The following is a 15,047-nucleotide window of genomic DNA, read 5'->3' as shown; positions in this document are numbered from 1 at the left end:
CAGTGATGTACTGGGCCGTACGCAGTACCCTCTGTAGTGCCTTGCGGTCGGAGGCCGAGCAGATGCCATACCAGGCAGTGATGCAACCAGTCAGGATGCTCTCGATGGTGCAGCTGTAAAACATTTTGAGGATCTGGAGGACCATTGCCAAATCTTTTCAGTCTCCTGAGGGGGAATAGGTTTTGTTGTGTCCTCTTCACGACTTGTCTTTGTGTTTTTGGACCATGTTAGTTTGTTGGTGATGTGGATGCCAAGGAACTTGAAGCTCTCAACCTGCTCAACTACAGCCCCGTTGATGAGAATGGGGGCGTGTTCAGTCCTTTTCCTGTAGTCCACAATCATCTCCTTTGTCTTGATCACGTTGAGGGAGAGGTTGTTGTCTTTGCACCACACAGTCAGGTCTCTGACCTCTTCCCTATAGGCTGTCATGTTGTTGATCAAGCCTACCACTGTTGTGTCATCGGCAAACTTAATGATGGTGTTGGAGTCGTGCCTGGCAGTGCAGTCATGAGTGAACATGGTGTACAGGAGGGGGCTGAGCACGCACACCTGAAGAGCCCACGTGTGGAGGATCAGCGTGGCAGATGTGTTGTTACCTACCCTTACCACCTGGGGGCGGCCCGTCAGGAAGTCCAGGATCCAGTTGCAGTCGGAGGTTTTTAGTCCCAGGGTCCATAGCTTAGTAATCAGCTTTGAGGGCATTATGGTGTTGAACGCTGAGCTGTAGTCAATGAATAGCATTCTCACATCGGTGTTCCTTTTGTCCAGGCGGTAAATGGAAGTGTGGAGTGCAATAGAGATTGTATCATCTGTGGATCTGTTGGGGCAGTATGCAAACTGAGTGGGTCTAGGGTTTCCGGGATAATGGTGTTGATGTGAGCCATGACCAACCTTTCAAAGTACTTCATGGCTACAGATGTAAGTGCTACGGGTCGGTGGTCATTTAGGCAGGCTACGTTTGTGTTCTTGGGCACAGGGACTATGGTGGTCTGCTTGAAACATGTTGGTATTACAGACAGTGAGGTTGAAAATGTCATTGAAGACACTTGCCAGTTGGTCAGCGCGTGCTCGCAGTACACGTCCTGGTAATCCGTCTCGCCATGTGAATGTTGACCTGTTTAAAAAGGTCTTACATCGGCTGGTTCGTCGGAGGGCATAAGAGGATTTCTTATAAGCTTCCGGGTTAGAGTCCCGCTCCTTGAAAGCGGCAGTGCCCGAGTCACTGGTGCATCCTGCTTGAATTTTCGCTTGTAAGCAGAAATCAGGAGGATAGTTATGGTCAGATATGTCAAATGGAGGGCGAGGGAGAGCTTTGTATGCGTCTCTGTGTGTGGAGTAAAAGTGGTCTAGAGTTTTTTCCCCTTCTGATTGCACATTTAACATGCTGGTAGAAATGAGGTAAAACGGATTTAAGTTACCCTGCATTAAAGTCCTCGGCCACTAGGAGTGCCGCCCATGGATGAGCATTTTCCTGTTTGCTTTTGGCTGATTACAGCTCATTGAGTGTGGTCTTAGTGCCAGCATCGGTTTGTGGTGGAAAATAGACAGCTACATAGAATATAGATGAAAACTTTCTAGGTAGATACAGCTTATCATAAGATACTCTACCTCAGGGGAGCAAAACCTCAGGACTTCCTTAGATATCATGCAGCAGCTGTTGTTTACAAATATACATAGACCGCCACCACTTGTCTTACCAGAGGCTGCTGTTCTATCCTGCCGATACAGTGTATAACCCGCAAGATGTATGTTACTCATGTCGTCGTTCAGCCACGACTCGGTGAAACATAAGATATTACAGTTTTTAATGTCCCATTGGTAGGATATACCTGCTTGTAGTTCATCCACTTTTTTATCCAGCAATTGTACGTTGGCCAATAATACCGATGGCGAAAGCCCCTCGTCACCGGATCCTCACAAGGCACCCCGATCTCCTGCCGTGAAACCTCCCTCTTTCTCCTGCGAATGGCAGGGATGCGGGCCTGTTCACGTGTCTGGAGTAAATCCCTCTCGCCTGACTCTAAAGAAAAATTATTCATCCAGTTCAATGTGAGTAATCGCTGTTCTGATGTCCAAAAGCTATTTTTGGTCATAAGAGACGCTAGAAGCAACATTGTGTACAAAATAAGTTACAAACAACGCGAGATTTTTTTTTTTGCACGGTTGGTTAAGAGCCCATAAAAACAGCAGCCGTCCCCTCCGGCACCATCATCTTTTGATTCGCTTCCAGAACTTGGACGGGTAGTTTAGATTCTCTTTGACTGCATTTAGATAGAAATCAGATTTAGACTTCCTGATTAATCCTGTACATTTGTTTATTAGAGATCTGAAGGAGGCCCAGTCAACAGGAGCATTTGTATGTCTAGCTTGAGCCCAAGAGACATTTATCTTTCTGATGAATTATGCCAAGTTACTTGAAAACCCTTCCACTGATTCTAAATGTATTCAAAGGGACATGCTGATCACAGATGGACAGAAATGTCATATAAAAATATTCCCAGGCAGTGTCAACATCGGGAATCAGACATGGCAATATTAAATGGTACAGATCATGTCAGAACGCTTGCTCATAAAACTGTCTAAAACATATTTTAAAAATATAACAGGGTTTGGCTTTGGTCATCTTTGTATTTCTAACACAAGCAATTGCAAAATGATCATCATTACAGAATATCCCAGTCAATCCGTTACTGGTACTCCATCTATATGCATGTACAGTGCATTCGGAATGTATTCAGATCCCTTCCCTTTTTCCACATTGTTACGTTACAGCCATACTCTAAATTAATTTCAAAATCCTCACCAACCTACACACAATACCCCATAATTACTTATTTACATAAGTATTAAACCTCTTATGCAAGGGGGCAGTATTTTCATGTCCGGATGAAAAGTGTGTCATAAGTAAACTTCCTGCTACTCAGGCCCAGAAGCTAAGATATGCATATTATTATAAGATTTGGATAGAACACACTCTAAAGTTTCTAAAACTGTTTGAATTACATCTGTGAGTATAACAGAACCTATTTGGCAGGCGAAACCCCGTGGACAAACCATCCAGGGAAAAAAATTGAGGTCACTCTTTTCAATGTGTTTTCATTGGGAATCCAGAATTCTAAGGCAGTTGCTTGCAGTTCCTATCGCTTCCACTGTATGTCAACAGTCCTTAGAAATTGGTTGATGTTTTTCTTTTGAGTAATGAAGTAGTAAGGCTGTCCAGAACGAGGGTCGAGTGAAGTGAACTGTTTGATAGAGGCGCACGACCTGAAAGCTCACTACACTTTGTTTTCCTCCGGTATTGAACACAGTTATCACGTCTTAGATTTTATCGAATATTTACATTAAAAAAATACCTAAAGTTGTATTAGGAAAGCTGTTTGAAATGTTTGGACAAAGATTAAAGGTAATTTCTGAGATATTTTGTAGTCATGTGGCACGAGTTGGAACCGGTGTTTTTCTGGATCAAACGCGCCAAATAAATGGACATTTTGGATATATAACGACGGAAATAATCGAACAAAAGGACCATTTGTGATTTTTATGGGACATATTGGAGTGCCAACAGAAGAAGCTCGTCAAAGGTAAGGCATGAATTATATCTTTATTTCTGAGTTTCGTGTCGTGCCTGGCAAGTTGAATTATGATTGTTTGATGGGGTGCTATCCTCAGATAATAGCATGGTTTGCTTTCGTCGTAAAGCTTTTTGAAATCTGACACAGCGGCTGGATTAACAAGAAGTGTATCTTTAACTTCTTTGGGGTAGGGGGCAGTATTTTCACATCCGGATGAAAAGCATGCCCAAAGTAAACGGCCTGCTACAAAGCCATAAAAGCTAGAATATGCATATTATTAGCAGATTTGGATAGAAAAATCTGAAGTTTCTAAAACGGTTTGAATGATGTCTGTGAGTATAACAGAACTCATATGGCATGCAAAAACCTGAGAAGAAATCCAACCAGGAAGTGGGAAATCTGTGGTTGGTCGATTTTGAACTCAGCTCCAATTGAAGATAGTGTGATATTGGTAATGTTGCACTTCCTAAGGCTTCCACTAGATGTCAACAGTCTTTAGAGCCTTGTCTGATGCATCTATTGTTAAGTGGGCCCGAATGAGAGGTCTATCATGACCTGAACAAGTGCTGACCATGCGTGTTCATGTGAGAGCGAGCTCTGTTCCATCGCACTTCTGAAGACAAAGGAATTCTCCGGTTGGAACATTATTGAAGAATTATGTTAAAAACATCCTAAAGATTGATTCAATACTTCGTTTGTCATTTTTTTACGGACTGTAATATAACTTTAACTTTTCGTCCGTACTTTCCGCTGGACTTGCCCACGCGTCGTGAGTTTGGAAGGTGTACTGAACGCTAGAACAACGAGGAATTTGGACATAAATGGACATTATCAAACAAAACAAACATTTATTGTGGAACTGGGATTCCTGGGAGTGCATTCTGATGAAGATCAAAGGTAAGTGAATGTTTATATTGTTATTTCTGACTTCTGTTGAATGCACAATATGGCAGATATATTTTTTTCTTGATTGGGACTCTGAGCGCCAACCTCAGATTATTGCATGGTTTGCTTTTTCCGTAAAGCTTTTTTGAAATCTGACACAGCGGTTGCATTAAGGAGAAGTGCATCTAAAATTCCATGCATAACACTTGTATTTCATCGAAATTTATAATGAGTATTTCTGTAAATTGATGTGGCTCTCTGCAAAATCACCGGATGTTTTGGAACTTCTGAACGTAACGCGCCAATGTAAACTCAGATTTTTGGATATAAATATGAACTTTACCGAACAAAACATACATGTATTGTGTAACATGAAGTCCTATGAGTGTCATCTGATGAAGATCATCAAAGGTTAGTGATTCATTTGATCTATATTTCTGCTTTTTGTGAATTCTCTCTTTGGCTGGAAAAATGGCTGTGTTATTCTGTGAACAGGCACTCACCAAACATAATCGTTTGGTTTCCTTTCGTCGTAAACCCTTTTTGAAATCGGACACTGTGGCTGGATTTACAACAAGTGTATCTTTAAAATGGTGTAAAATACATGTATGTTTGAGGAATTTTAATTATGGGATTTCTGTTTTGAATTTGTGGCCCTGCAGTTTCACTGGCTGTTGAAGAGGTGGGACGCTACCGTCCCACGTACCCTAGAGAGGTTAAGAAACTGTGACGAAACATTTAATCTTGTGCTTTTCTAATAACTAATTTGTGATCATGCAAGTGACCGATTGAACAAATCCTCACTATCTGCAATTCGGCAGTACGCCCAGACCATTGCTTTGAGAACGAAATATGTCAATTTCAAGGTCTCAGCTTCGAGAGAAGAAGTGTTGTGAGGTATTGGTCTGTCACATGCATAAACCAGTATTGGTCGGTCACATGAATGAAGCAAACGTTAATGATGAATTAATTATGAATGAAGAATAAGCTAAAATCATGCATCTATAACTTGTTTGCAGAATAAAAGAACTAACGGGACTGCCCTGGTAGAGCTCCTGACAGATGTTCACTATGGTGCATCAAGTTTGCTGGAACCTCTCCAGTTAGCTGTTAATAAACAATGATTAATTTAGTGTCCCACAGTGTCCCATGTGTAGTATTTCCACGACAACCCTTGCTATGAGACTCGAAACTTAACTCCGGTGCATTCTGTTTCAATTGATCATCCTTGAAATGTTTCTACAACTTCATTGGAGTTCACCTGTGACAAATTCAATCAATTGGACATGATTTGGGAAGGAACACACCCATCAATATAAGGTCCCACAGTTGACAGTGCATGCCAGAGCAAAAACCAAGGTAGTAGTAGAGGCATCATGCTGTGGGGATGTTTTTCAGCGGCAAGGACTGGGAGACTGGTCAGCATCGAGGCAAAGATAAATGGAGCTAAGTACAGAGAGATTCTTGATGAAAAACTGCTCCAGAGCGCTCAGAACCTCAGACTGGGGCAAAGGTTCAACTTCCAAAAGGACAACAACTCTAAGCACAAAGCCAAGACAACACAAGTTGCTTCAGGACAAGTCTCTGAATCTCCTAGAGTGACCCAGCCAGAGCCCGGACTTGAACCTGATCTAACATCTCTGGAGAGACCTGAAAATAACTGTGCAGAAATGCTCCCCATCCAAACTGACAGTGCTTGAGAGGATCTGCAGAGAATGGGAGAAACTCCCCAAATACAGGTGTGCCAAGCTTGTAGCGTACCCATACCCAAGAAGAATCGAGGCTGTAATCGCTGCCAAAGGTGCTTCAACAAAGTACTGAGTAGAGGGTCTGAATACTTATGTAAATGTTGAGGGGGGGGAACAAATGTAATCAATTTTAGAATAAGGCTGTAACGTAATAAAATGTAGAAAGAGTCAAGGGGTCTGAATACTTTTCGAATGCACTGTATGCATGCATGTATGTATATATTAAATATTGTATTTTCTTATTCCTTGTGTTACTATTTTTATTATCTTTTGATTCTGCATAGTTGGGACAGGCTCATAGGCAAGCATTTTATAGTAAAGTCTACACCCGTTGTATTCGGTGCATGTGACAAAATTATATTTGATTTTAGTCTAAATGCATAATTTAGTGCTCTTTGGGTCAGAACACTCACTTGAAGTAATACTTCTGCAGCAATCCTTGGTTCTCTTGGAAGAGACGGAGGTAGCTTTCTAAGGAGCTCTCACTCAGTGCTAGGTATAGCCAGGCACGACCTGCACAGAAAATAAATATAAACAAGGGACAAACATGGGCATATGTAGGTCATATTTACTAGTACCATGTATTATTTATTTCCTGCCTGAACTTGCAAATAAGTAGGCCTGCAAAGAAACCTCTAAAAGGAGAAACATATTTTCCTGCCTGAACTTGCAAATAAGTAGGCCTGCAAAGAAACCTCTGTAAAAGGAGAAACATATGTGCAAACACCAATGGTAACTACTGTAATCCTGACCTCAAATAACAACATTATCTTATGCTACATTTCTGTCATGTGGCACAAGAGGAACTTACAATTGGCAAACCACTGGCTAACAAATGTCATTAATTTTATCACAGTAAATGTAGGTGTATGAATTGATTGACAGAAATGGCATGTATGCGTGTTTTAGGGTTAACTGCTGTGAAACGTTTGTTTCTCAAGTTGCCCACAAGACTGACCATGAATGTGGTTGTGTGCGTAAGAAAGCAGTAAAAATGGTGTTCTTACTTCGCCCAAGGTTGGTTGCTATGTGCTGGAGCTCGTCTACCTGCCGGACCGCTTCCCTGCGGGTGAAGTGTAGAACCAGTACCCAGTAACCTGAGGAGATATCCTGCAGCCTGCAATGCACAGACAATGAGAGTTTAACTGAGTTAGGATGTATTAAAGTACTGAGCAGATTTGGCTCTCAGTCTTCTTACCCATAGAGTAGAGCATGGTCAAGGTGCTCGCACAGTCGCTGTAGGACCCGGTCATGATTCCGGATGGCTGGAGTTTCATCCTCACAGGCAGCAAAGTAACTCTGCAACTGCAGTCAGAGCACAAAACATGTGGAGCTGACAAGAGTACTAGGCCCACAGCCAAACTAGAAATATAGGGATATCTTCTTCATGAGATGTTGACAGGAGTCCCTCAGTGACAGATATCTGCAAGCATGGAGCCTGAAATTGGATAATTGCTACTGTACATCTGACGCACTAAATGGTATTACTATGACTGACTAAAAAGCATTAATCAGACTTTTGTTCGTAACCTCTGAAAAGACTAGTTTAACAGGACTGACTGAATATAAAGGAATGTGGGAGCTTAAATTCCAGTCACCTGATGACGATCATGTGACTGGGAACAGGAAACAAACGGAATGTAAACTGGAGAGGATTTGAAAATCATACCAGGCAAGGTCTATTAAGCACTGACTGTCAGTCTGGCACAGTGGAAATAGTTTGGAAGGATGGGACTGAACGTTAACACTGTATGCAAAGGATGAACGTCAACAAACATTCAACCAGGGTTTAGCCTAATTGATTAAGTAACCCAGAAGTTAAATTGAATGTGGTCACAGTATGCGTAACTATACCTATCTTAAGCAAGCATATTGAAATGTGTTTGGAAAATAAGCAAAACAAGTTATTTTGGCCTTCAAATTGAATTGGCCGTGACTCCGAATTTTAGAAGCAATAAATAGTGTTTGTTTACATGACAGCATTAGCCAATACAACACAGTGTCAGCTAGCTAGACAAAACACCCATGACATTACAAACGTAAACCATGTGTTTAACGTTAGTTAAACAATCTTCAAAGACCTCAGATAGTCAGCAACTGTTTGCTACTATGAGTCAGGCCCACTTATCATGGCAAGCATGATAATACTGGTGTTTACCGTCTTCAAATAAATTAGTTAGCTGATCTTACTAACATGACTTTGAGCTAACTAGTTAACTGTATGTGTATAGACTTGATATCAGTCTTACCTTCTTGACAGACGAAGAAATGTTTTCCAATATTCGGTCCTTGACTTTGAGTTGATCCATCACTGACTGGTCTCCTTGGCTGCCTGCAGCTGTCAGCTGATTTCCAGAGGTCTCAATGTGGTCTGCTGTCGATGTTCTTAAAGCTAGCCAGCCATATATTTTCAACACTGATAATTGGCTAGCGAAGCGAACAACATAACATCAACCAAGCAGCTGGCTAGGTAATGTAACAACTAGCATAAGACATGGCCATAGCTACTAACGTTGACTGGCAAAGTCGTCCTCCTACTATGTTTCGAATGGCTAACGTCGTTAGTCAACCGAATTGGCCAGCACGTTAGTTGGCGTCAGCGCTAGTAGGGAATACATCTCCTGCTGTCGTAGCCGGTAGCTTTTACTTTTTGTAGTTAGCACTCAACTTGTTCAAACTTATGTTGTAGTTCAACTTTGTGATGTAAAATTTAGAAACCATGACCAAGTTTTAACAAGCTCAATGTTTAGTCCGGAGGAATACATTCAAGACGATGCTAACCCAGTTTCTGAAGCCAGAGGTGCAACATCGCGAGGCTTCCGGGAACGCTTTTGCGAAACAGAGCAAGCAGAACAGACCAGGGTTTCGGATTTAACAATTAAATTATAGAAGTGAAAAGGTATTCTATAGTTAATTTTCTAGAAATGTCAATACACAACCTAAATTCGAGCCCATGTCTTAAGTAATTGAACATGTTATTACTCCAACCTCGTGAAATTGACACGTTTTCCTCTTTGTCAAAAATTACTTTATATCGAAGGAGTGCCTTTAACTTGACGTCCTGCACATGCGCATTCCGGCGCGAGACCATCATTAGAGCCGAAGAAGTGTTTCTGCGCATGAGCTTAACTAGCCAACGTCTCCATTTCATGGCCTAGAAGCGTGATCGGGTATTTCCATTTCGGAAGCAGTTTCTGCCCATCTTCATACTGTACTGTCTATGGTTAAGTTTAGCAGCTAGCCATTTGAAGTTATAGAATTGACTGATACGTCACCAAATGCCTGTCAACGAGCTCGTGACCCACTAACATCCCCTCCAACAAATGTGGGTAACTGATTTTTTTTGCTGTAGTTTCTTTTTTTTAAACTAACTACATGTTCTCTACCCTATCCTGCTCATTGATTTATATATACACACAATTGATCCAGCTGCAGGTTACTAAGTTACATTAAGGATACTAATAAGACTTCAACAGAGTGGAATGTCAACATTTTATTGTAGTTTAAGGATTTGTGTAACGTTTGTTGCAAACATGTTAGTGTTTCTATTGGCAAGACTATTTGATCAGACAAAACAAAAATATTCAGTGCATGTACCGCATCAAGATGTTTTTATCCTCATACAAGTGGGTGGGAAAAACATACATTCATGGGATTTTTCCAAACAAGTGTTCCATCTGCTATTGAGATCGTGAAGCAACCATATCCAATTGCTGACTGAATTCAGAGATGTGCACAGATCATTTGAGTGATTATTTTACACAAGTGTATTTTTTCAGAATTACAAAAAATCTCAGACAGATGAATTAGTTTGCCTGCAAAGCCCTCATTAAATTCCCCCACAACCAATAGAGAAGCAACATGTTCAATTCTCACCAACTCTTCTTGCAGGCTCTGCCAGATGATTTAAGCAAACAAGAACCTTCACCCCAATAAGGCAAATTCTTAATCTATCACCCCTCCCTCCTAATTTAATAAGCTTTTCTCTAAACGTTTCATCTCCCTAGTCTGACTTTTCCTTTTCTTTCATGTGAAGGAAGACTATGCTGAAGACAAAGAGTCCTCCCATCATGGAGAAGACACTGGCATAGTAAGGGAACGCTGAGGGGATGAAGCGCTCATACTGGGTGTGCTGCAGAGGACGCACCGACACCTATGGGAGAGGACATGTATACATTAGCAATAGAGTACTATACTTTGTTTGCTTATAGTGTGACATGTACAATTAATTAGCTAGTGTAGCCCTTGATATACTCAAGAGCCTTCCATTTCAAAACAAATGAAACCATGAAACAGTTCCCTCACCTGAGTAGAGGAGTACAGGTGTGTGTAGCCTAGCCTGTTGTAGTCCACCTTGAACTGGAACACTCCATACACGTCAGGCAACTTGAACTGGACGCTGTATTTATCTCCTATTCAGGTAAATATAATTATTTGATTGACATGGAAAACTGTTCAATTAATTTCCCCAATGTAAATAATCATGAAAAAAAAAGAGTAATCTCTGAAATGTTCATACCATTTTTCTTGAGGTAGGTCCTGACAAAGGGGTCAATTCTCACAAACTCCAACTGAATGTCTTCCCCATCAAAGGGAATCCAGCTGCCCTCGGACAGCATCTCAATTACAACGCTGTACTCCTGTGTCGGAGGAAAAGGACAGAAACAACATAATGGCCACAGTTCATGGAGTAAAAAAACAAATATCTTCATGCCTTTTTTCATTCCCATTAGCTCAATTGGCATATTTTCACATTTTAATGTTTCGTTAAATAAGAAAAATAGCTAAATACTGTCATAATGGACAGCAAAAATTTCTTACCACGAGATGTTGATGGATTAAATAGTGACTCACCACAAGGTCTGTGATGGTGTAAGCTGCAGGAGGGGTGCTCTCCCCCACAGGATGATGTGTAACGGCTCCCACCCGGAGTACACCGGCTTCCTTGAACACCCAACGGGACAGAGCCTCGGCCAATTCCATGTTCCCAGTCTGAGCGTACCTACAAGAGATCCAAGACTGGAATTAAAACACAGTTATTCCGTTTCTTAAAATATAAAGGTTATTATTGGACAATGAAAATCATAAAAGTAGGGCAGGCAACTACAGTGCAGATGATGAAAAAGGGTTACCTCTGGGAGCCAGGTGTAGCCTTCTGAACAGCAGCGTTGAAGAAGGCGTCGCTGAAAAAGTGCAGTGAGCCACTGAATACCACTCTGGCGTTGTTCCTGGCCTGGAGCCCAGCAATCAAAAGAGTGTTCTTTCCAACAGCATGGGGGTACTGTCCAGAAAGGAGAGCGTAGTGTCAACCAAAATATAAAGTTTCAGTTATAAACACCTTACACACATATAAGTTAGTCAAATTTCTAAGGAGAATGTTTGATAAGGAAGGAAACAGTGCTGGTATTACCTGAGAGATGGGTCGGTCAGGGAAGTAGGAGTAGGAGGTGGAAGAGCCAGTCAGAATGTCCAGGACCAGGGGGTTATCTGGGTCTGCCACCATGCTGGGAGAAGGGGAGTGGATGACAACAATCCTTTACCATAGAAATATTTGTCCATAGGGGTATAACAACATAATACCAGTGTAGTAACTCCCATGTTTAGAACTGACAATACTTGTTCACAACTGTAATGGTAGACTCACCCAACACCCTTGAAGAGGATGGGTTTGTCACTGGGGTTCCCGACAATAGTGGGAGCCTTCAGAAGATTGTCTGGATCAGCAACAATCAGGGTATGCTAGGGGAAGGAATAGGGGGGGGGGGGGGAGAAAGTTTACCTCTTATGATTCACCTACCTCAAGTGCTCTGCAATTTTAATGGTCACTCAATACCCATTTCACACCTTTTCTTGAGACTTAACTTGGGAATTCTACATTATTAGACAGAAGTGCATTGACACATGCCCCTGTAAGCAATTGCAAAACCTAATGCTAAAAGGTTTACATTAGAATGTTCTTTCTTCTGTTTACCTCACCAGGGTCTGACACATCGTAATGGTGATGATCAATGACAGCAGTCTTCTCCTCATCAAACTCAATCCCACATTCACTGCCTATCTCTCTCAGAGGGTCACCTAGGGCAAAGGAGATTACAGGACAATGGCATTAGTTACTGTGTAACATTCTGACCAAACCGACTCAGTGCGCGCATGTTTTGTCTATCCCCACCAGAAGTGCTCATGACATGCAGGTTTAAATACCAAACCAACTGAATGAACTATATTAATTTGGGGACAGGTCGAAACACACATGAAACATTCATGGATATTTAGCAAGCTTGCTGTTGCTAGCTAATTTGTCAGGGGTGATAAACATTGGATTGTTATTTTACTTGAAATGCACATGGTCCTTTTTTTCTTTGTTGAATTTTGAGTCACAAAAGCATGTGTTCTCTACTCTGACAATTAATCCACAGAAAAGGGGAACCCTAGTTAGTTTTTAAGTTAGTTTTATTTGATTAATCTTTCCTCCATTCTTATTCTTCTGTGGATTCTATATGGCGGTTGGCAACCAACTTTAAGGTGCATTACCACCACCAACTGGACTGGTGGGTGGATCTTGTTAATCTTTCAATCAACCACGTGGGTTAGTATGCTCCTAAAAACCAATGAGTAGATGGAGAGGCAGGACTTGCAGCGGGTCAATCGTCTAAAATGGAACCAAGTTTGTTGATGCGTACAAGCAGTGTGGATGAAATGATGAAAACCTGTGTACATTTACTTTGCAACATTTTGGTTATTTTGGTCAGCACATACATGTTGTAGAAATAACATCTGTGGTTTTTACACAAGTAAGAATAATCTATTTTTCACTTACTAATATCAGAGCTTGCAGCAACCAGGACATTGCCTCCACCATCGATGAAGGAAGTGATTGTCTCAACATTGATGTTGCCACCAAAGTCTTAAAAGGATAAAAGTTGCATTAAATATGTAGTACTTTGTTTGTTGTACCAAAAATGATTGATGCAAGATAAATGTCAAAAATTAGAACTGCAATGTTAGGTAACTAACCTTCCACGGATGGGGAGAAGATGATGAGGTGGTCATAGAGAAATTGGCCATATTTGATCAGGGAAAGAGAAGGATCATCTGCAGTCTTGAATGAAAGGTCAAAGCCACGATCTGCAAAGGACATAAAACTACATCAGCCTGGTGGAAATTGATTTGGAAATAAGTCATCTAAGTTACTTTGTTTTAAACCATTTTGATGCACAGGATGGGTTAACACAGCATTTCTAGTGCATAAAAACACACACTTATGTATCATTTTGGGATAAACATCATGTAACAGTACATGCGCAGTAGGGTCTGAAAAATGTGTATGAAGTACAGTAGTACAATCACAGTGCAAAAGCTAACATTCTCAGGTGCCCCGGACACGTAGTTGTGCAAGTGTACAGATACGACCTTTCTTTGCCTTTAACATCGACAATGATAGCTAACTAGTTACCATTTTTTTTTACCAAAATCAATGCCACATGCCCCAGTAGTGAGACCTATTCCTATCCTATGCAACGTTGCGTTGGCAACCTAGCTAGCTAAGATTAGCTAACAAACTAACGTTGGTGGAGTTCCGAGCGCTAACTAAGATAACGTTAACTTACTAACTGAACGGAAAACAAATTAATGAAAACAAATCTTCGTTATGGATAAAAAGAAACGTATAATTGTAGCTAGCTAGCTAGCTAACCAATGGCTGAGAAAAGAACACGTATTTCTTCCACCTGCCAGACTGCGGAAGAAGATTGCATGGGTATCTCTGATGTTGAGGTTGTCCAACAAAACGAGTGTCTTTCCGTCAGCCAATGCCATGTGCATCATGGACGATATCATCAAGAATAAAATAAAATAGTTCCCCAACAATCTGGATTTTGTCTGAGCCATGCTTACAGTGCGTTGTTTTAACAATAACGTAGAACTGCAACAATTCATTTGCATGTTTGAGGTCCACTTCACCATTTTGAAGAATAAGTCAACGTCAGCGTTCTTCTTCTTCTTTTTAAAATGTGTACTGGCTGATCGCAACCAACTGAAAGGCGCATACACTGCCATCTACTACACTGGAGTGTGTGAGGCCCTATTAATCATTTTGTTGTATCTAGCCCTGTGTTTCCGCCTACTGTTTTTGAGCGTGAATTCATTCCACTTTGTGACACAAAAGGGAAGGGGAAAATTGCCCTGCCATCTAACCCTACACCCATTAAAACCTATCCTATCTGATCCCATACTATCGCTCAACACACCTTGTAACTCCTCTGCAGTAAAATCTCATACACCCAAGTACTTCTCTGCAGCTGCCACCACAACATCTATTTTCTGTGATTTCCATTTCCATTTCTGCAGTACAGTTGATATCCATGGCTATGAACGCTAAGGAGCCAACCTTACTGAAACATATTTTATTCCTATCACTCTCTATTGGCCTCAGCCTACTCACAGAGAGCTTCTTAGGATCCCTTACACTGGACCCCTTTTCCTCTGCTACTCTCTTCACTGCCTCAGCATACGACACCTTCTGAACTACTCTGATCCTGGCAACCTCAACCTGCCTTTCTCTCACCAGACACTTCTGCTCTCCAGGACCATGGGCACCCTTACCGTTAACACACACAGCTTTTCCCACCAATACTACACATTCCTTTGTCTCATGCCCTCCGGCACACTTCTCACATCTAGAAATCTCCCTCCTACACACTGTTGCAACATTACAATAAGCTTGGCACCTAAAAAAACATAATGGCTTCAGGATAAAAACTCTCACGGGATAAGTGACATCCCAACTTGACTTTGTCGGGTAAAGACTCTGCATCAAAACAGAGCAGGACAGACAGTGTCTTCT

General features: G+C 41.4%; 2 protein-coding genes across 5 annotated transcripts in view; both read right to left on the bottom strand.

Annotated features, from left to right (window-relative positions):
• The window catches only part of LOC129830166 (pleckstrin homology domain-containing family M member 2-like), a 57,765-nt gene extending 48,514 nt beyond the window's left edge, over window positions 1-9,251 (bottom strand). For 2 of the 4 annotated variants that reach the window (XM_055892492.1, XM_055892493.1), the window contains exons 1-4: window positions 8,455-9,251; window positions 7,404-7,510; window positions 7,213-7,322; window positions 6,619-6,718 (exon numbers count right to left, since the gene is read on the bottom strand). In XM_055892492.1, coding sequence (XP_055748467.1) covers window positions 6,619-6,718; window positions 7,213-7,322; window positions 7,404-7,510; window positions 8,455-8,514 — 377 coding nt within the window. In that variant the 5' untranslated portion in view covers window positions 8,515-9,251. Of the gene's footprint in view, window positions 1-1,829; window positions 1,968-6,618; window positions 6,719-7,212; window positions 7,323-7,403; window positions 7,511-8,454 lie in introns of those variants that run through there. The other 2 variants (XM_055892494.1, XM_055892495.1) reach the window with 2 other exon arrangements.
• Window positions 9,252-9,685: 434 nt separating this feature from the next.
• On the bottom strand, window positions 9,686-14,207 carry LOC129830170 (dolichyl-diphosphooligosaccharide--protein glycosyltransferase 48 kDa subunit-like). The gene is made up of 11 exons (XM_055892500.1): window positions 13,933-14,207; window positions 13,220-13,330; window positions 13,023-13,109; window positions 12,177-12,280; window positions 11,850-11,944; window positions 11,616-11,709; window positions 11,338-11,486; window positions 11,060-11,207; window positions 10,725-10,845; window positions 10,511-10,617; window positions 9,686-10,358 (listed from the first exon to the last, which is right to left on the bottom strand). Exons 1-11 carry the CDS (start codon window positions 14,165-14,167, stop codon window positions 10,209-10,211), a joined length of 1,401 nt encoding a protein of 466 aa, XP_055748475.1. The 5' UTR covers window positions 14,168-14,207; the 3' UTR covers window positions 9,686-10,208.
• Window positions 14,208-15,047: the final 840 nt, after the last annotated feature.

Source organism: Salvelinus fontinalis, chromosome 31 (genome assembly GCF_029448725.1).
Source record: "Salvelinus fontinalis isolate EN_2023a chromosome 31, ASM2944872v1, whole genome shotgun sequence".
Taxonomy (NCBI): domain Eukaryota; kingdom Metazoa; phylum Chordata; class Actinopteri; order Salmoniformes; family Salmonidae; genus Salvelinus; species Salvelinus fontinalis.
The sequence above is the reverse complement of the archived record's forward strand: the minus strand, read 5'-3'. Positions and strand labels throughout refer to the sequence as shown.